This window comes from Melanerpes formicivorus, unplaced genomic scaffold (genome assembly GCF_026170545.1).
Source record: "Melanerpes formicivorus ecotype bairdi unplaced genomic scaffold, bMelFor1.0.p_v2 SCAF_105, whole genome shotgun sequence".
Taxonomy (NCBI): Eukaryota; Metazoa; Chordata; class Aves; order Piciformes; family Picidae; genus Melanerpes; species Melanerpes formicivorus.
In genome coordinates, this window is record NW_027142457.1 from 1,356,585 (window position 1) to 1,376,703 (window position 20,119).

At 45.1% G+C, this 20,119-nt stretch overlaps 1 protein-coding gene across 1 annotated transcript in view; it reads left to right on the plus strand.

Annotated features, from left to right (window-relative positions):
• Positions 1-20,119, plus strand: part of XKR4 (XK related 4) — a 210,646-nt gene that overhangs the window by 137,792 nt on the left and 52,735 nt on the right. Inside the window, exon 2 of the mRNA XM_068166730.1 lies at positions 4,054-4,253. Coding sequence (XP_068022831.1) covers positions 4,054-4,253 — 200 coding nt within the window. The remainder of the gene's footprint in view (positions 1-4,053; positions 4,254-20,119) is intronic.

Genomic DNA, 20,119 nt, shown 5'->3' on the forward strand with positions numbered 1-20,119 from the left:
CAGGAACTACCCCTGAGTGTCTGCCTAACATTTGCTGACAAAAGGGCTCCAGTGAGGGATTCTAAGATGCAATTACATAATGCATGTATATGTAAAAGATGGAATGTGTCATTACTGCAGTGTTAAGCTATCTTTAGAAACCACAAAAAGAAAAGCTCTTTCTCCCATTTATTCCCCCCCTTTCCCCTCCTCCATTCTATTTCACTAGGGGGGAAAAAAGGGGGGGAAAAAAAGGAGGGGAAAAAAAGTTTCTTTGATATATGAAGCATTTTATGAGAACATCTTTTCCCTTTAATAACTCCTAATTTGCACACCTAACATCAATTGCTGGCCCAATTAATTGTGAATGCAAACGAGAATGTTTGGCTGTCTAATCACCTGATTGTGCCTGTAAATCAGTGACAGCAATTACGTGTGTAAATGCTCGTTTCAGCCCGCAATTAATTGGGCCACAATTGATGGGACAGAAAAGAGAGCACCACCCTAGGCTGAAATTTGGTCCCCAGTGTGTCAGAAGAGAAAGTATCTTCCTCCTCAGCCTCTTGTGTCTAAGTTGTAGAGAGCTAAGTAGACAAAGAGCAATGATTCCCCAGCCTCCAATAACTCACTGCCAGTGTTCCACAATAAAGTGCAATGGGAGAGGAAATATTTCCGTAAGGGTTCATTAATCACAACATATTTGCCATGCACAACCACTCTGCAGAGCAGGTAAAGAATCCTGGGGGACACTGCCAGGCACAGCATGTCATTTTTGTAATAGGAAAAGGATATTTTTTTGTTTTGTTTTATGCACAAATGCTGTAGAACTGAAGTTGCAGATGGCTCTGCTGGCAGAGCTAGGGCCCCCTGGCACAACCTAGAGCTGCTTTAGGTATTTGCAGTGAGGTTTAGAGAGGTCTCAAAAGCAGGATGCTGAAGAAGCTGCCTACCCTTTCTGTGTGCCATGTTCCTGGGTGTGCCCCTTGGGAGGACATGACAGGCAGGCCAAGCAAACCCCAACCTATTCTACTCTATTCTATTCTATTCTGTTCTCTTCTGTTCTCTCCTGTTCTGTTCTATCCTATCCTATCCTATCCTATCCTATCCTATCCTATCCTATCCTATCCTATCCTATCCTATCCTATCCTATCCTATCCTATCCTATCCTATCCTATCCTATCCTATCCTATCCTCATCCAAAAAGCAAGCTGCAGAAGGAAATCCAACTTTACCTGGCGCTGTTGTGCTGCAGCACACTAATGGGAGGTCTAGGAACCGTTAACCTGATTGTGACTGAGAACCTGGGGGTCTGAGGGACCCCAGTAGCTGAACTGTGCAGCAGAAGCTGACTTTTCCAACTCAGTGGCTTCTTTCACATCTGAGCTGCAGGCCATTTCACTTTACCTGGCCCTGAGGACACTGGAGAGCCCCTGTTATCCCATCTTACCCTGACCCATGCAGACTTGCTCAGTGTTCTGCAGAAGGAGCAGTGTTGGTGTCTTGTTTACTGTACCTCTGTGGCCTCAGCCTCTGAGCGCCTCATTGCTGCTGCACTCCCACACGGGACTTTGATAAAATTCAAAGCCACCTGGTGTGATTTTAATTTGAATGTGATTTTAATGTGTTTTTCTTTTCTATTGCTGTGATGTGTGTTGTCAAGAGAAATGCTGCAGGCTCAGATCTGGCCTCTCAGCTCTTTCTCTCTGCTGCTCCCTGGTTTTGTTTGGTGCATAAAGCAGCTGCTGCTGCGCGGCGGTGCGTGTTGGGGACAAGGGTCCATTGGGTACAAGCACAGTGGACATTCTTCAAAGGAGCAGCTGAGTCTTGGGCTGTTAGCCAGTCAGAGCTCAAGAAAAATCCTTTCACCAGCAAAAGACTCCTCCAAAGTCACAACTGAACAGAAGAGGGATGATAGGTTGCATGCAGCCTGTGTGAAAAGAGGTTTCCCAATTCACCCTGCCCCATCAGCTGGGGGGAAAAAAAGGAGTTTTAACAAGCAGTAGTGAAAAGGAGGAGAAGAGTAATACTGAGGTGTTTTATTTTAGCCAGTTGGAAGTACTTCTACTGGAAGTGTTAGAACTTGCTAAGTTTTTTCTTCTTACTGGAAAAGTTAAGCTAACAAAAATAACAAAGGGCTGTGAAAACATATGAAAAAGATCCTAAGGGAATGCTTTCCAGATCAGGATGTGAAAGATATGTTGGGAAAAAGAGAATCAGAGATCCACATCAGTTAGCAACCCAACAGAGCACTCCAGCAGGATGCACAGCACCCTGATACAAGACAGTGTCTTAATTGTCAGAGGTTTTCATTAAGTCAAGACTGGGGGGGGGGGGGTGTCAGCCAGGCTTAATTAGTTTTGAACTAAAATTGTAGGAGCAAGGTGGGAGCTGAGACTTTCTGACACAGAATAGCAGAGAGCAGATCAGAGTAACAGAGCAGATCAGAGGCCACCCAGCGTGATCCCTGTGCTGTGACACAGGTGTGTCATAGGAGACCACTACAGGCTCTGTGAGGATCATGAACAGCATCACAGCAGCCGGGTGGCTTGGTCGTCAGAAGTCTTCTTTAGTCTGGAGAAGAGAAGACTGAGAAGGGACCTGATCACTGTTTATAAATACCTGAGGGCTGGGTGTCAAGAGGGAGGGGACAGGCTCTGCTCAGTTGCACCCTGAGATAGGACAAGCAGCAATGGATGTAAACTACAGTGCAGGAGGTTCCACCTCGACTTGAGGAGGAACTTCTTCACTGTGAGGGTCACAGTGCCCTGGAACAGGCTCCCCAGAGGGGTTGTTGACTCTCCTTCTCTGGAGACATTCAGGACCCATCTGGATGCATTCCTATGCAACCTGTGCTGGATTCTATGCTCCTGCTCCAGAAGGGGAGTTGGTCTCGATGACCTCTGGAGGTCCCTTCCCACCCCTAACCTCCTGTGATCCTGTGACCCTTGCTTTCTGAAGCCACTCATTTCTCCTGCACCCAGTGCAATCTGTTTAACTGGCTGGTCTCCTGGTGGTTTTGTGCTACTTGCACAGGCCATCAGAGCTTGCATGTGCTTTCTGACTGTCCCTGCTCTCATCTTAGTGGTTCCTCCTGTAAGCAAGAGCAGCCTGTTGGGCTCTTGCCTCCTGCTGCTTCTTACTGCTGCTGCTGCACGGGAGCTATCGTAGTGACTCATTTCTAATCACCAAGGGAACCCACAGCCAGATCTCTGCTCCTCCTAAAATAGGAACTCACAGCTACACCTTCTCTCTTCCTAAAATAATCAAACTATGAGGAAAAAGCAGCATATATTTGGCAGTATCTGAAATATGATATGCAGGCTGCTAAATGGGTGGAAAAGCAAGACAATGAGCTCAGCTATATCAGGGCTCCAGGCTAAGACCACCTCAGCCTTGCAGTACAGTTGGTCTTCCAAGTCCATATAGAGCCTCACAGAAAGGAATGCAGCTCCTTGCAGGTTCTGGGTAGAGATCCTTGCAGAATCAGCTTCTTTTTTTCCCCTCACTTAATTTGAGGGAAGCCATGTAATCACCACCTCCCCCTTACAGTTCATTTCAGAAAACTAAGGCTTTGAATGCTGTTTAACAAATAAGACAATGCTAAGCTCTTACAGAATCACAGAATGGTAGGGGTTGGAAGGGACCTCAAGAGATCATCGAGTCCAATCTCCCTGCCAGAGCAGGATCACCTAGAGTAGGTCACACAGGAATGCACTCAGGTGGGTTTTGAATGTCTCCAGAGAAGGAGACTCCACAACCTCTCTGGGCAGCCTCTTCCAGTGTTGTGTGACCCTCACAGAGAAAAACTTCACATGCAATTGCCTATCCTGCAGCCTGCACCCATTGGCCCTTGTCCTATCACTGGACACCACTGGCCTCGTCCTCCTGACACTGCCCCTCAAATCTTTATAAACATGAATGAGGTCACCCCTCAGCCTCCTCTTCTTCAAGCTAAAGAGACCCAGCTCCCTCAGCACTGGCAAATAAATAAGTAAATAAATGGTTGGTGCAGATGTGTTACCTGCAAAATATCACCCCCTGCATTCCTGTAATCTCTCTCTCTTTTATTTCTAGGTATTTCCACACGATCTACTTGGGTATCCGGAGCCGGCGGAGCGGAGAGAATGACCGGTGGAGGTTCTACTGGAAGATGGTGTATGAGTATGCAGATGTGAGCATGCTGCATTTGCTAGCCACCTTCCTGGAAAGTGCACCACAGCTGGTCCTGCAGCTCTGCATTGTCGTTCAGACTCGGACGCTCCAGGCTCTCCAAGGTAGGAGTTCACTGAATCTGTTTGGGTTTTGTCACGCTATGGAGATGTCATTTCTATGCCTTCATAGCTGGCCTTCCTTCAGGCTGCCGTGTGCCTCACGCTCGAGCTGATCTTGCCTGCTAGCTGCTATGAAGCTGTTAACAATGACTCTCAGGAAAGGCTGTGTTGTTGCTTTTTTAGCCTTTCTTGCTGGCCTTGGTTTCTGGGTAGGATTTATAATGTCTTGCTTTCTGTGTGTCCTTGTAACAACGGAGCTCTTCTGATTATCCATTGGGTTGATGTGAACATTGCCTCAGTCAGACTATTGCTCTTCTTCCTGGATGTTCAAACCCCTCCAAGCTGCAGTAATGAGGTTCATGTGGTACTACGCAAAACCAGAAAACATCTATTCTGTGAAGGGAACGTCGGTGTCTGTGGCACACATGTCCATCAGTCCTTGGTTGTGTTCATCTGAAATGATAAAAGTTAGCTCCTGAGCACTGCAACAGTGCTCATTCCTTTAGGCCCTGGGTCTCCTTCTAAGGTTGGTGCTTTCAGCAAGTGTGATTTCTTCTTCAAAATGGTAAAGGCATGTGCATCAGCACCAGAACAAGAGGACACAGTCTCAAGCTGTGCCAGGGGAGGTTTAGGCTCAAGGTGAGGAGAAAGTTCTTCACAGAGAGAGTTGTTAGCCATTGGAATGTGCTGCCCAGGGAGGTGGTGGAGTCAGCATCCCTGGAGGTGTTCAAGAGGGGATTGGACGTGGCACTTGGTGCCATGGTTTAGTAGTCATAAGGTGTTGGGTGACAGGTTGGACTTGATGATCTTTGAGGTCTTTTCCAACCTTATTGATTCTGTGATTCTATGTCCTGCCATAGGGGTTGTAAGTCAGTAATACAGGCGTAAGAATTCCTCCTCACTGTTGCTTTTGTGGCGCTGCCTTTGCTTACCTGACAGCTTTCCTTTCATATTGCACCACTGTTCTGCCTTATGGCTGCAGCTAGGCAGAAATTATTGGCAAGGGAAAAAGGTGAATGAGAACTGGGGATCCAGAAGGTGACACAAATGTCATGAGGTGGGGGAGGAGAGGGGAGCAAAGAGACAGAAGGAGGAAGGAACTGCAACAGTTTTGCCATTTGTTTCTAAGAAATGATTCATGTGCCTTGCACAGTGCACATAAAACTGTGGCAGCACCTTGCTCCAAGAAGCTCTGGGTCTAGTTAGCTGCTTATGAGTTACATGCAGTGAGACTGATGGGGTGAAAAAGGACTGGGAATAAAGTGGGTTTCTGATTGAAGACCTTGATCCTGGGCAGTTTCCTGTGGATAAATCAGAGGCTTTTCATTTACCTCCCCTTTGAACTGATGTCTAATAACAGCTGCCCTGCTTCCTGTGTCTTTGGGTTTTGTTTCTTTAGATCTAAAACTCTGTCACCCTAAGGGGAAAAGAAAGCCAAAGTTTCTGTTTTAATTAGTTGGTGCTCTGTACAAGGAAGGTTGCCTGAGCATTTCCTACAGCTATGTCTCAAAATGAAGCTGCCCCACACCAACCAGTCCAAACTATTATCAGTCAGGAGAAGATATTATCACTTCAAGAAGCATTGTCCCCCCAGAAAAATAAACTCTAGAGAGAAAGGCTTAGGAGAAGAAGATAGCCAGAATACTGTATGGTCAGCTCTAATTCAGCTGTCTTCATAAACTATTAATACAGAAGGCCTCTTGCCCTCATTTCAGTGCAATAACAGAGCTGTCTATGAGAAATGTGGCTGGTGAGTAGGCACTAAGCCTGTGATGTACTCTGCAAGTGGTTGTTAATTAGAGAAAAACCTGAAATGCTTCCATTTAAAAGGCAAAAATGGTTCCTGAGGCCTGCAATCAGCTTGGTGAAATCTATGTATCAGAAGGCAGAAAGGAATAAAGCCATAATTATGGATTTCACCTGACAAGGCTGAAAATATTTACTTATCCTCTCTTCCTCTATTTTTTTCCCCCCATCTTCCAAGGAGAAAAGGCCCCATTGAAAAGAGCTAAGAAAATTAAACAAGGTTGTAGCATTTCTTAAACAGTAGTACCATTATATTCCCCTGATGAAAGCTGGTATGTTTTAGTACATTGCCAGCTGTGAAAATCTCTTCTGTTCTCTCTCCTTTTTTAATGAAATGTTGGGAATAATGTGTTGCACTATAGGATGGGAGAGCTGCTGTGAGCTGCATAAGGAGAGCATAATTTCTCTCAGTGCTGCTGTGCTACAGCTGGGTGTTTTAAAGGACCCAGCCCTAAGTTCTGTGCTTCAGCCAGCTGTCCATCCACCGAGCCTGTTGTAGATATTGCCAGCATGGATCAATAAACAGAGTGTTGGATTGATTTTATTTGCTCAGAGAATGCTACTTGGGTTTTGTCATTGTTCTTTTAGCTCTCTGTCCCCCCACAGGGCCCAGTTATCATGACAGTTGATAAGTGCCGTCACTGGTCCACCTTCTTAAAGTATGCTTCTGTCACAAAACACAAATAGAGCATGGGAAATGAGTGATATTGGAAAAGTCTTGGGCTATAAGCAAGGTATTTCTAATTTCAAGCTATTAATGACTAGAAAGGAGAGCTCTTAAAAGCTTTATTCATTAAATGGTGTATTTTCCATTCCAAATGCACCAAAACAGCATCATTCCCACCAGGAGAATGCTGTTGGTGTGACTGAAGATTCCTTGTTCTGTAATGGGTGTTAGCTAGGTGTGGATTAGTTCTTGTTTCAGTCCTCAAGCTCTGCTAATCAAGGTAAGAAACATCTACAGGCAGGTACATGCAACCCTATGAAGAGCAAGAAAATTATTACTCAGTCTATGCAAACCCTTCCCTCTGTGTCCCATGCACCACCACTTGAGGGCCACTTCAAAAGCCCAGAGGAACCATCACAAGGATTCTTTAGTGCTTGCCTGAACTCTCCAAGCTTGAATTAAAAAAGCTAGAGTGTGAACTTCTAGCAGGAATTGTGTACCAATGTGCAGCAACTCAGCACTCAGAGCCTGGCAGTCATCCCTTGGCAGTCTCCTTGTACATCCTTCTGTTTCCCCACTACACCATTCCATTTTAGAAAGAATTCCCATCTTAAAGTTAAAAACCAGCAATCAAAGGATCCTGCTGATCTTCTGATTGGAGAGAGACTCCTATCAGTTAGCATACAGTGACTGTCATCTTACTCAAGGGCATGGTGTTCTAGCTGCTCCTAGATGAGCAGACAGACAAGATTACTCCCTGGATTTACCACAGATTCCATTGTTAATGCTGCATTAATTAACCCATTGTTTAAATTATAGATCAGCTTCTCATTCCTGTTTACTGCATGTTATGCTGGCTAGTCAGCACTTGACAATTTTCCTCCTCAGCCCCTGGGGGTTTTGTTCTGGCTTCTCCATACAGTAGTGTTAATCAAAGTCTCTGTCAAAGTTTAAGCAAAGTCTAATCAAAGTTTGTATCAGTTCTTAACATAGACTGACAGTAGTGTGGAAGCAAAATGGGACAGCAGATCGAGAAAGGTGACTCTGCTACTTCATTCTGCTCCTGTGAGACCTCACTTGGAGTATTGTGTCCCAGCTCTGGGCCCCCCCCCCCCCCCCCCCCCAACACAATGGGACATGGACCTGATGGAGCAGGTCCAGAGGAAGGTCACAAAAATGATCAGAGAACTGCAGCACCTCTCCTGTGAAGGCAAGCTGAAAAAATTTGGTTTGTTCAGCATGGGGAAGAGAAGGCTCCAGGGACACCTTATAACTGCATTACAGTATCTGAAGAGAGTCTACAGGAAGGCTGGGGAGGGACTGCTTGGAAGGGCTTGCAGTGGTAGGATGAGAGGCAGCAGTTTGAAACTGGAGCAGGGTAGATTTATGTTGGACATAAGGAGGTTCTGTACTATGAGAGTGGTAAAATACTGGAACAGGCTGCCCAGGAATGTGGTTGAGGCCCCATCCCTGGAGACACCCAAGATCAGGCTTGATGTGCTCCTCTGCAGCCTGATCTAGTTGGAGGTGTCCCTGCTGAGTGCAGGGGTTTGGACAAGATGACCTTTGAAGGTCCCTTCCATCCCATTTGTGAATTTATAAATTCATCAAGTTCCTCTGAAGTCACCACACTGCCACAGAGCTGCTGAGTACTGCTGAAACTGCATTCCCTTGAAATCTCTCTGGCCAACCATCTTCCCATTTTCTCCCAGCTCTGTTGGAAAACTCCTGCACTGCTCATCTGCTGACACGGCAGCCAGCAGCTCACAGTGACACCAACCTCCAGTCTCTCTACTCCAAACAAATTGCTGTTTTCTGCCTGAGCTGAACAAGAAGTTGCTTGCACTTATGGCATGGCTGATAGCTCCTAACTTTATCTGGCAGAAGGAAATTGTGTTAGCTAGTTCATTAAAAAATCCTCTGGCAAAGCTGATCCTCGTGCATCAGGACTTCAAACTCCTTTCATATCAGTGCAATAAACTGAAATTCATTTAGGGCTTTAAAATTTGTGAGGACAAAGCTAGGCATTTACCTGGATTTTCTCTTTTCTTTCTTGCTCTTTAACCTTCACAGCAATTTTGGATTGCTCTGTAAACTGCTGCCTGCCTTTGCAGTGCCCTTGAAATAATACATGGAAAAAGTAAAGAAAGAAAGCAAAGAAAAAGAATTCTGATGTAACATCTTATCCACTTCAGTGTGTGTTAAGTCTGATGTAAAATCTTATCCACTTCAGTGTATATTTGTATGGAAATAAGGAGAAGCGTTTGAGTTCTGGGCAAGCTGCCACTGGTTTGCTCCGTGCTGTCAAGGTTCTGCACCACTGCAGTCCGGTGCCCAGCCTTCCAGAGGGAAGGAAAAGCAGAGCAAGCAGTAGTCACAAGGCAAGCAATAGTCACAGATTCTGCCAGCAACTTGGCAAAGCAAGTTTTTCCAGTGCTGATGAACAAATATGATACACTGTGGAGTAATTGTGTCTTCTGTAAATGGCTTTTAAACTGCTCTGTAGGGCCTTTTGCATATCTTAAATTGTTATCTTTTATTTGTTAGGACAGAGCCCCCACATTAGCACACTCTTGGTTCTGGTAGGACAGGAGAGCACTTCCTGAAGGCAATCATGTCATATAATCCATTTCATAACTTGATTATGATGTTAAAACTAGTTATACCCTTTCTATCTAATACACCACTTGGAAGTTTAATTCTCTGATTCATAGAGACCTGCTGCTGCTGTTCTGCCTTTTTAATCTCATCAGCAGCCTGTCCTTATTTATTCTTGTGCCACCCCTGGTTTGCTACTTGTTCCCTAAGGGAATGAGGTTCATGCCATTATAAAGTCCATTTCTGACCTTCAGTCCTGACTTGTAAGAACTTCAGATCCATTGCCCTACTCCAATCGAACACAAAAGAACAGTCAACACCTCACAGATAGTTATGGGGGGAAAAAAAGGGAGTCAGGTCAGAGGGGAAAAAAAGTACAAATGAGAAGGGAAAAATCAGGCAGGCTTCAACTGTGAGGTTTTTTCTTTGGGAGCAGATACCAGCCACCCAAAATGGGCATCCTTCCAGACAAGGCACTCTACTGCTCTCCCCAGCCCAGTGGGACTGTTGTGATAGACAGATGGGATTAGGGAATAAGAGACACATTGATAGGAAAGTGAGAGTCCTTCCCCCTGCTGCTTGTTCTGTCATTCCCTTTGTTATCTTCATAGACTTTCCCTTCAGCAGTTCCAGTCTGAATTCAGCTGTGGTGAATATGGATGACCAAGGCTGTACAGAGTACTCCCACATTACAGGCTGCCCAGGGAGGTTATGGAATCTCCCTCTCTAGAGATACTCAAAACCCACTTGGATGTGTTCCTGTGTGACCTGGTATAGGTGCTCCTGCTCTGGCAGGGGGGTTGGACTGGATGAGGTTTTGAGGTCACTTCCAAGCCCTACCATTCCATGATTGTGTGATACCTCACTAGGTGTGATCTAGGATTGCAAGTCCTTGTTGACTCAGGCACTGCACTGGTTAATCCTGGCTGTTTCATGATCTTTTAAAACACACAGGCTCTTCAGGTGTCATGTCACTGATAAAACTACAATTACATTTAAAAAAAAACCCTAAATAAATTATTAGCAGCTAAATGCATGTAATGAAATTTCATCTTGTTCCTACTTTTCAAGCCTGCAAGGTATTCCTGTTGTTTTCCACACATCACTCTCCTTCCCTCCATCAATAATGTCCCACAAAACCTTATTAGTAGATTACCTTTTGAAACCAAGGTCATTAAGAGAAACACCCAGACAAGGCTGGTTTCAAGGATAATCAGTACTGAAAAGGGTAAGAGTAATCTTCCTCCAGCCCAAGAGTTTTCCCCTATAATCCTGCAGTATCTTTCTTTAACTACTTCCTTTATCTGCCTTTGCTACCTTCTACTAATCTCCACCTTCTCAAGCTTCACCAGGCCTTTCCCCTTGGTGTGGTAATCATCATTCTGTCAAAGGTTTCACAGATTAAAGCTGCCACATTTGGGTTTTTTTCCTTGAGCAAGGGTGTATAAAAGAAGATACCAAGTTAGCTGAGACTCTGTGGCTCCTATGATCTGTTACTTTTCATATTTTTTTATGTTTACCATCATTTTCAATTCACTTTTGCATTAAAAGCTGCTCTAAAGCTTTGTATTGAATAGAAGCCTAAGCTGTGGTCCTGCTTTAGCCACTTGCATGAGAGATGCCCTAGACTGCCTCTTTTCCAGTCTCACAGAACCGGTTCTGAGTGGAGTCACTTGAGATGCTGCTCACCAGCAGCAGGATTTGATAACCAGCCTTTTGTTGAGTCCTGAAACAGAGTTGCACTGAGTGAAAACAAGGAGCTTAAGAGTTTTGTTTCCATCTACAGCAGCGCAGATTTCCTTTCTGTTCTCATTTCCTATCAGCTGGCTCTGGATCAAGATTCCTCATTGGAAACAGGCACAGCTTCTATTGCTGATCATCCTTTTTTCCATTTCCATCTAGGCACCATTTCTGAGGTGGGTTTGCATGCATGCAGCTAGGTTTTGAGGCTCTTTGCAGAAGTTTTCTGCTGTGCAGGGTGTAAAAGCTTCAGAAAATCTTCTGTCTTCTGCCTTCAAGAAAATCCAAGTCTCCTCCACAGAGAAGTCCCCCAAACAATTAACTTCTGCTGCCTTCACTCACTTTGTTACAAATCTGATAGACAAACTTACCAACACCTCTATTTTTGTTTAGGCCTCCATTCTGTTGAAATGAACCCAGCATGGTGTGATCCAATGCTATTTTTTACCATTAGCTGTCCTGTAACAACCTCAGTAGTTTCTGTAACTAAGTTTAGAAAGAAGCCTCCTAGCTTTCTGTCAGAAAATCTGTCAGTTGACAAACTCCAGAATATCTGGAGTAGCATTTGCCTTCAGTAGCATTTGTTCTCTGGTCTGTATCTGGGAAATGGGAGTGTGCCATGGGGAGACAATTCCCTGCAGAATCCCTCCCTGCAATAACGGCTTGAACGTCTCTATCCATCTCCACATTTAACTATGGAATTCTACAGCAGACTTTTAACAGCTACCCACTGTCTTTCCCCAAGGTAATTCTCTATGCAAACAGAATCTGTTTTATCAGGGATCCCTTTCTGAAACAGCAGCCTGTCATTCCAGTCACACACACACCACTTTCACCATTATTTGCATCTTCTCTGAATAGCAGCTCCCTTTCAGTTGGTATGGCTGCAAGTCCAGGATGTTTCTGTAACCCTAGAGCTCTCTTTGTAACCCTAGGGTGTCCTTCACCCATGGCTGGAAGTGTTTAAGAAGAGGCTGGATGGGTCACTCAGTGCCATGGTTTAGTTGATTAGATGGTGTTGGGTGATAGGTTGGACTTGATGATCTCAAAAGTCTTTTCCAACCTGGTTAATTCTATCCTTACCCATTCTATCCCATCCTATCCCATTCCATTCTATCCCATCCTATCCTATCCTATCCTACTCTACTCCTATCCTATCCTATCCTATCCTATCCTATCCTATCCTATCCTATCCTATCCTATCCTATCCTATCCTATCCTATCCTATTCCATTCCATTCCATTCCACTCCATTCCATTCCTGCATTTCCAGATAGCTGTCCTGTCCCTATCCATTCATCCTTCATTGGTCGGACGTTGGAACAGGCTGCCCAGGGAGGTGATTGAGTCACCATCACTGAGTGTGCTTAGAGGTCATTTGGATCTGGTGCTTAGGGATATGGTTTAGTGGTGACCTTTGTAGATTAGGCTCAATGGTTGGACATGATGATCCCGGGGGTCTTTTCCATCTCTCTGTGGGTGGGACACCACACCACAACTTGTAAATGTAGAAGGCGGCAATGTATGCGATGTGGCAGGTATTGGCCCAAAGAAAAGGAGTTGGCAAAGGCATGATGGTCCCTTCCAACCCCCACCATCCTATTATTCTCTAATTCTATGATGCTGTTTCTCAGTACATCCATGACAGACCCAGTGTACAGGACCTCAACCTCTGAAAGTCAACCAGGGAAGATATTAGTGAGCGTTTCGCTTCTTTCTCTTCAAGTGCATTGAACTTTCTTTACTGCAGACTAACAACCCCAACTCAGTGCTGAGTTAATATTAGCAACATGTGAGAGTTGTTCTTTGCAGGTCTTCTTTTGTGGCTCCTCTCAGCCGGCTGAGACCCCTCTGCAGGGCAGCTCTGCCCTCCAGCACATCAGCTGCTCCCTTCTGATGGGTCCAGGCTTTCAGATCACGATGAGCCTGGAGGTATTACTGTGAAGAGAAATTCCTCACTGTTAGGGGGAATGGCGAAAAAAGAAACACCAACCCAACAACCTAATATTACTTTCAAGGTTGTTAAATTTAACAGTGGCTCCACAAAGCTGCTAATATATACACAGTGGTAAAGACAGCCCAGACACAAGTTTCTGTGAGTGTGATACTTTGCCTACACACCGAATTTGATCCGTTGGGGAGCGTCAGAAAGTTTGTGGCACATCCTCCTGCTCCCTTTTGGCTGTGCTAAAAGCCCCTGTACCAACGAGCAAATCCCTCGTTTCATTTTTGGGTTGCTGTGTTTTCTATGACTGCTACCTTCACTTCAGGGGTAGGAGGGAAGAAGTGATGCATGCTTGGCACAGAAAAAGCTTTCTTGTGTCTGATATAGCCGTGAGAAAATTCAGTCGTGATTGTGCCTCGCCCAAAAGACTGCACAGATGAGAATTAATTGGGAGTCTTCAGCATGCAGCAGCAGCCCAGTAAGCTTCATTTTGGGGAGCCAGTGCAGTAGTTCAGATTTAGTCCAAACACACAACTGATATTTTCTCAGCCATTTTCTGTTTGACTGCATGATGCATCCCTTCCTTGCTGCTTCTTTTGGCCTATCTGCACAATCACTTTTTGTGGCCAACAGTTCTTTTGGAGAGTGATTTTTAGATGGAAGTTGCAGGTCAGAGTAGGACTCTGTGTTGTAAAATGTGTCTCACGTGGTGTTCAGGTTCAGTTGCATGCAGGATATGCTATAAATGAATAGAATAGAATAGAATAGAATAGAATAGAATAGAATAGAATAGAATAGAATAGAATAGAATAGAATAGAATAGAATAGAATAGAATAGAATAGACCAGACCAGACCAGACCAGGTTGGAAAAGACCTTTGAGATCATCAAGTCCAACCTAGCACCCAACACCATCTAATCAACTAAACCATGGCACCAAGCACTCCATCCAGTCTCTTCCTAAAGACCTCCAGTGATGGTGACTCCACCACCTCCTTGGGCAGCCCATTCCAAGGGCCAATCACTCTTTCTATGGAGAACTTCTTATCTGTCACTTACTTTATGAGGATCAGTGTTTTCCTGTTATGCCCACACTAAGTGAACATCAAACTGCAAGTATACACAAACCCCATGGCTGTCTTGCTTTGTACTCTGAGTTTTTCATGTATCAATGACTAGGCAGTGCTTCAGCAAGACTCAAATGAAAGTCACAGTCTGGCATAGGAGGGTCAGCCCTGTGGGCACCTTCTCACTGGACCACTTTCATGAATAAAGACTATTCCCTGGGCTGGGCTTTACAGAGTCACAGATTGCATTGGGTTGGAAAGGACCCTCAAAGTTCATCTGGTCCAACCTCCCCCCTGCAGTCAGCAGGGACACCTCCAACTAGATCAGGCTTCTCAGGGCCACATCAAGTCTGAGCTTGAATGTCTGCAGGGTCAATTCCATCCCTAAGCAGCCTGTTCCAGTATTTCACCACTCTCATTGTAAAGAGCTTCCTCCTGATGTCCAAAATCTGCCCTGCTCCAATTTCAAGCCATTGCCCCTTCCCCTAAGACTACAGAACCTTCTAAACAGTCTCTCCCCAGCTAGTAGGTCCCCTACAGACAGTGAAATGTAGCTCTGAAGTCCACTCAGAGCCTTCTCTTCTTCAGGCTGAACTCTCCCAGCCTGTCCCCATAGTAGAGATGCTCCAGCCCTCTGATCATCTTTGTGGCCCTCTTCTGAACCCACTCCAGCAGGTCCATGCCTCTCTTGTGTTGGGGGCCCCAAAGCTGGACACAGCATTCCAGGTGAGCTTTCACCAGAGCAGGTAGCAGGACCATTACAGGTCCATTGCTTTAGACAGCGTTATTAAACAGCTTGCTTTGGTGTTAGGCTCGAAATTCTACCTAACCTAATGGGGATACAAGCCTATAAAATCTACTTTATTAGTTTGCAGTTTCCTCAGCTAAATTATAATGACAATAAATTTCACATTATTTGGAGGTTTTTTTCCCTTTCCTTTGGGTGTTATTTCTCTCAGTGTGTCAGTTAATAAAGTGGTGAAATATATCCTGTTCTTCAGAACTCAAGTTAAAAGCAAATCATTAATGGCTGTTGTGCTAGAGTTGGGAGAGAATTTCTAGTTTTAGTTTGGATTGGGGCATTTAGCCTACCATTTGTGCATGGGTGGCCACTGTGCTCTGGGGAGTTAAATAGCCTGGGCAGGAACAATATCCTGTTATGAGGCTACTGAATCATTATTGATCCCAGTCTGTTACATTTAACAGACACTGCTTCTGCATGCTCTTCCCCACCCTGTGGACATTCCAAGGTACATTGTTCCACTCTCATGTAATTGAGTCAAAAGCATGAACTGAATCCTCTGTCAATGTAGCTCTCCTGTCACAGCCACAAATAGTCCTCCCTGTCACCCTCTAGCAGCCATCTGGGACTGTCAGAGGGTTTAGCAGGAGCTCTGACAGCAACACCCTCTGGCAGCACCCACCCAGTGTGACCGGGAGGACCCAGCACCCCCATGGCAGGATCAGAGAGTGGCCAAGGGACTGATTGGGAACATCCTGCAGGTGCTGGGCTCTGGGGCCATGGGGCTTTTGGGACTCACATGTAACAGAGAGCAGCAGCAGCAGCAGCAAGCCCCTTCTGCCAGCTGCAGCATTGCTCTGAGCAAGGCTGCTGCCGTGTCCCCGGCGGTGGGGACGTCCGAATGACTCACAGAAACCCTCCTGCCTCGCTGCAGTTTGCAGTTTGTGAAATTAAACAAACCAAACCGCCTCTCCCCCTCCCTCCCTCCCAGCCTACTGTTCTCAGCTGTGCTAAAAAATGTGGTAGCTCAGGGGCTGTTTCGTGAGCCCTGCTGTCGTCCCCGTCACAGGGGCAAGCGAGCGACGGGGTGTACCCCTCCTTCAGCCATCTGCTGCCACCCCTGCCTCAAAGCCCTCCCAAAGCTTATGCAACTTCAGGCTGTTTGCAGGTTTTGATGAGTGCCTTTGGTGCTTGCAGATTCTCTTTCCTGCTCTGTGGAAAAATGTCTTGAGTGCGTCATTATCGCTGGAGAGGTAGGGATGTTCCTGTTACCCATCTAGTTAAATTGGATCTTTCTCGGGTCTCTTGTGCCACAGAAAGGCATTCAGAGCTCATCTGGAACTCCTGGGTTAGTCACTCTTGGTAATGAAGCTTAATGAGTAAGATGCCCCAAAGCCATAAAAAAAATTGAGCTCTGGTGATCTTCTTGATCCTGACCCTAAGTGGCATGGTAGCATTTACTCCCCGAGTCCTCGTAGCAGCTTGTCATCTTTCTTACTTATATATAGCACAAACCAGAGCTGCTTTCCTAGGCAACTGGCCTCTTTGCTGGTTTTGCTCAGCAGAAGGCAGAACACACACAATGTGAGTCCAAGGCAACAGTAAACTGTAAATGGCTTCCTGTGTCTTTTCTGCAGACCCACGGAAGCCCTGGCAGATCTCACAGGCATGCTGTGAGACCACAACTCTCATCCAGAGGCTTTTAATCAGGTGTTTTCACCTGCCAGCACAATAAGAGACCAAAAAGTAGAAAGTGATTCTTCTAGGTGATGAATATTTTATGTCTGTTTCTTGGCATTTCCTTTAGAGAGCAGGGGTTTACTCTCCACTCCTATGGAGTCAGTTTTGTTTTAAAGAGCTGCCTCAGAAATGCCTGAAAGTGTCTTGAATGGTGATTGAGCAGGAAAGAAATGGAGTTGCAATCATCTCCTCAAGGCAAAAAACAACCTCAAAGGCATTTCCTAGTTTTGATGGGGTTTGGTTGTTTGGGGTTTTGTTTCTCAGACTTGCAATTTCAATTCCTTGATAATGAAGGTAGGGGGGAAAAAAAGGGAAAACAAGTTGGAAAGAGTGCATGATGCAGCCTCACACCTGTCTGACTCACCCCCAACACCTGCTCTGAGGTGATTCACTTCCAGCTACTTCAATGCCATTCCTGGAGATGCAGAGCAGTGCAAGCAAGGGCAGAATCAATCCTTTGGCTTCACAGCAGCAGCAGCAGCAGCACATCTTGTGGCAGCAGCCTTTGGAGCCAGATGGGTTTTCTGAGCAGAGCATAATGGATTGCAATTGAATTGGTATTTTAAGCTAACAAATGTTTAGATCAGAGATGCTCACAACACAGACACTTACAATACAGGGCTGATTGCGGCATGACAGAAGCGGCTAAATGCTGTAATAGGGAAGGTGGTGTCAGCATTTCACTTCTAAATTTCAAACCTCAATGACTTCAAGCAGCTGTAAAAAAATCACTTTTAGCTGAGGCTCGAACAAGGGACGTGGGCCAAGGCCCAGAGCCATCTAAAACGGGGTCCCAGTTCGTCACTGTATAAAAGGCTTCCCAATATAAAAAAGCTTAAATGTAAGAAGGATGCAAAATCTTCTTCCCCACAGAGAGGATCTTGTGCTTGTGTCTGAAGCTGGGATGGCAGTGACACAATGAGAAGGAACAGAGCTTTGAAAACAGCTCTCAGACTCATAGAATCATCTTGGTTGGAAAAGACCTTAAAGATCATCAAACCCAACCACCAACCCAACACCACCATGTCCTGAAGTGCCACATCTGCTTGGTTTTGTTAACACATCTAGGGATGGTGATTCCACCACCTCCTAGGGCAGCCTGTTCCAACACCTGATCACTCATTCAGTAAAGGAATTTTTTTCTAATGCCCAATTTAAATCAGCTGTATAAAATGTACAGAGCTGCAAATGACCTCTGGGAGAGCACGTCAGCCACGCTTCACCTGACGTGAAGGCTAGAGGGCTACTAAGTTGACAGTCAAAATTGTGTGCTGAGAAAATGCCCTCTTGAAAACATTAGCTTGTATAAGGTATCACAGAATGGTAGGGGTTGGAAGGGACCTCTGAAGTTTGTCTAAATCAACCCCTTTGTTAGGAAGTATCACTGAGAACAAGGAACCAGTAGGGGTGACCAAGGATTGAAGAACCTCCTCATTATTCATAAGCAGAATTCCAACAGCAGATGCTTACAATCCTACCATTCTGGAGGTATTTACATGCTGTGTCTTTCAGAGGTCTGTTTCCTGAGGAAGAAAAAGCCCTTTTCTTTATGGCAGGATACTCCTGAACTGCTTGCTGGGGGATGGTTACCAGCAACACAGTAACTGTCCTGCAAGTCCAGAGCAGCTGGACTTCTCTTGTGTTCATCTGTGACTACACTTGGGCAACTCTTCTGCATTGTGGATTTTTCTTCCCCTACTTGAGGTTTCATCAGTAAGGAGCAGCCTTTGAGATTATACATTCAGAAGTACCTAAAGTGGCTCTGCAGAACAAATCTGGAAGATCAGACACTTAAAAATATCTCCTGTTTTGACAGTCTTGATATCTGTACACACTGTGAACTGATTTCCAGATTTGATGCTAAGTAGAGAGTTCTTTATGCAGCCTTAGAACAGAAGTGGCAGATCACTGCATATACAGAAGTTGAGAGTAAAATTGAAAGGTGGTGTAGGAGATGGTTACACAAATCTCCTAAACGCGAGTAATTTGTAGAACAAAGCCCTCAACTAAGAGACGTTTCCAGTTAGGGACATGAGCTCTACCTGCCATGAAATAAAACAGCCCTGCTGGCAGGACTTGGAAAGGTGGCTCTCAGGGACCACATTCCTCATCCCAAGAACTGTCTAGAAAACTTTGCCAAATGCCTCTACTGCCAAGTCTGGAAGGAGAGAAGATAAAGATCTGAAGTCTGAGGAAAGTTGGGATATCCTGAAGGGAACACTAGACTTTTAGCTCAAGTCTTTGGGATGCTATTTTGGTTCCTTCCTGTAACTTTGACAAACACCTTCACAACTGAGTATCTACAGTTAGGAAAAGGGATCCATAGTGAAGCACAGGAATAGGTTACCTGCCTTTCAAATGGAGAAGCATCTGTAACTTTAAGTTTGCAGTTGTGTGCTTGTAAACATGTCATGGCTACAGAGGAATCCTTTAAGTGCCCATTGCCCCAAATGGCTCCTTGCCCCTTTAAAAAACTGAAATCACATAAAGTCATTAAACTATTTCTCTTGTTATGATACCTTGTGAAATCACAGAATGGGTTGGGTTGGAAGTGACCTTAAAGATCATCTAGCTCCAACCCTCCTGCCATGGGCAGGGACACCTTCCACTGGGCCAGGCTGCTCAAAGCCCCATCCAGCTTGGCCTTGAACACTTCCAGGGAAGGAAATATCATAGAATCAATAAGGTTGGAAAAGACCTCAGAGATCATCAAGTCCAACCTGTCACCCAGCACTTCATGACTAACTAAACCATGGCTTCAAGTGCCATGTCCAATCCCCTCTTGAACACCTCCAGGGATGGTGACTCCACCACCTCCCTGGGCAGGTGTCCCATATTGCTCAAGGTTCTATTCAACCTGGATAATCATTAATTAATCATTGATGGACTAGATGACCTTTAAAGGCCCCCTTCCAACTGAATACATTTTATGATTAATTAATACTGATTAATATCTTATAGTCTTGTGACAGACAATAATCCAGTCACAAGATATTTTGTAGCTTGTAATGTTTTCTGGACTCCATTAATAAGCACCCTAAAATCATCCCTGGATTTTGAATATCTATTTAAAACAGCAGGGTTTGTCTGGAGCACCCTCAGATTCTCTTTCATGTTTGCTCTTTTACTGCAGTTCCTCATGCTTATCAGGCTGTGAACTTACTTGTAAGTGGGTCTCAATTTTAGCTGCCAATAAGATGACCAAGAGGAACAAAACCTTTCCTTAAGGGCAGTATTAATTAACTAACTAATAGTCCAGTTTTGATTGCTTCCCCCATATGGACACAAAACCCCATAGACACAAATTCATTAGCACCTCACCAGTGAGTGCTAAGATGTTTATTAGTTTTTCACAGTGACTGTTTGATGCTGGTTCCAGTTCAGCACTACTGCCCAAACTTCCATTAATCCACAGTCACAAATCCTATTCCTCCTCCCTCCTGTCCTCCCTTCCATTCCCCCTCCTAAATACACTTTTCCCTCCGTGTCGTTTGCAGATTGTGGAGGGACTCAGGGCTGAGTTTAGGGATTTCCAGGCAAATAGACACCAAATTCATATTGTTCTC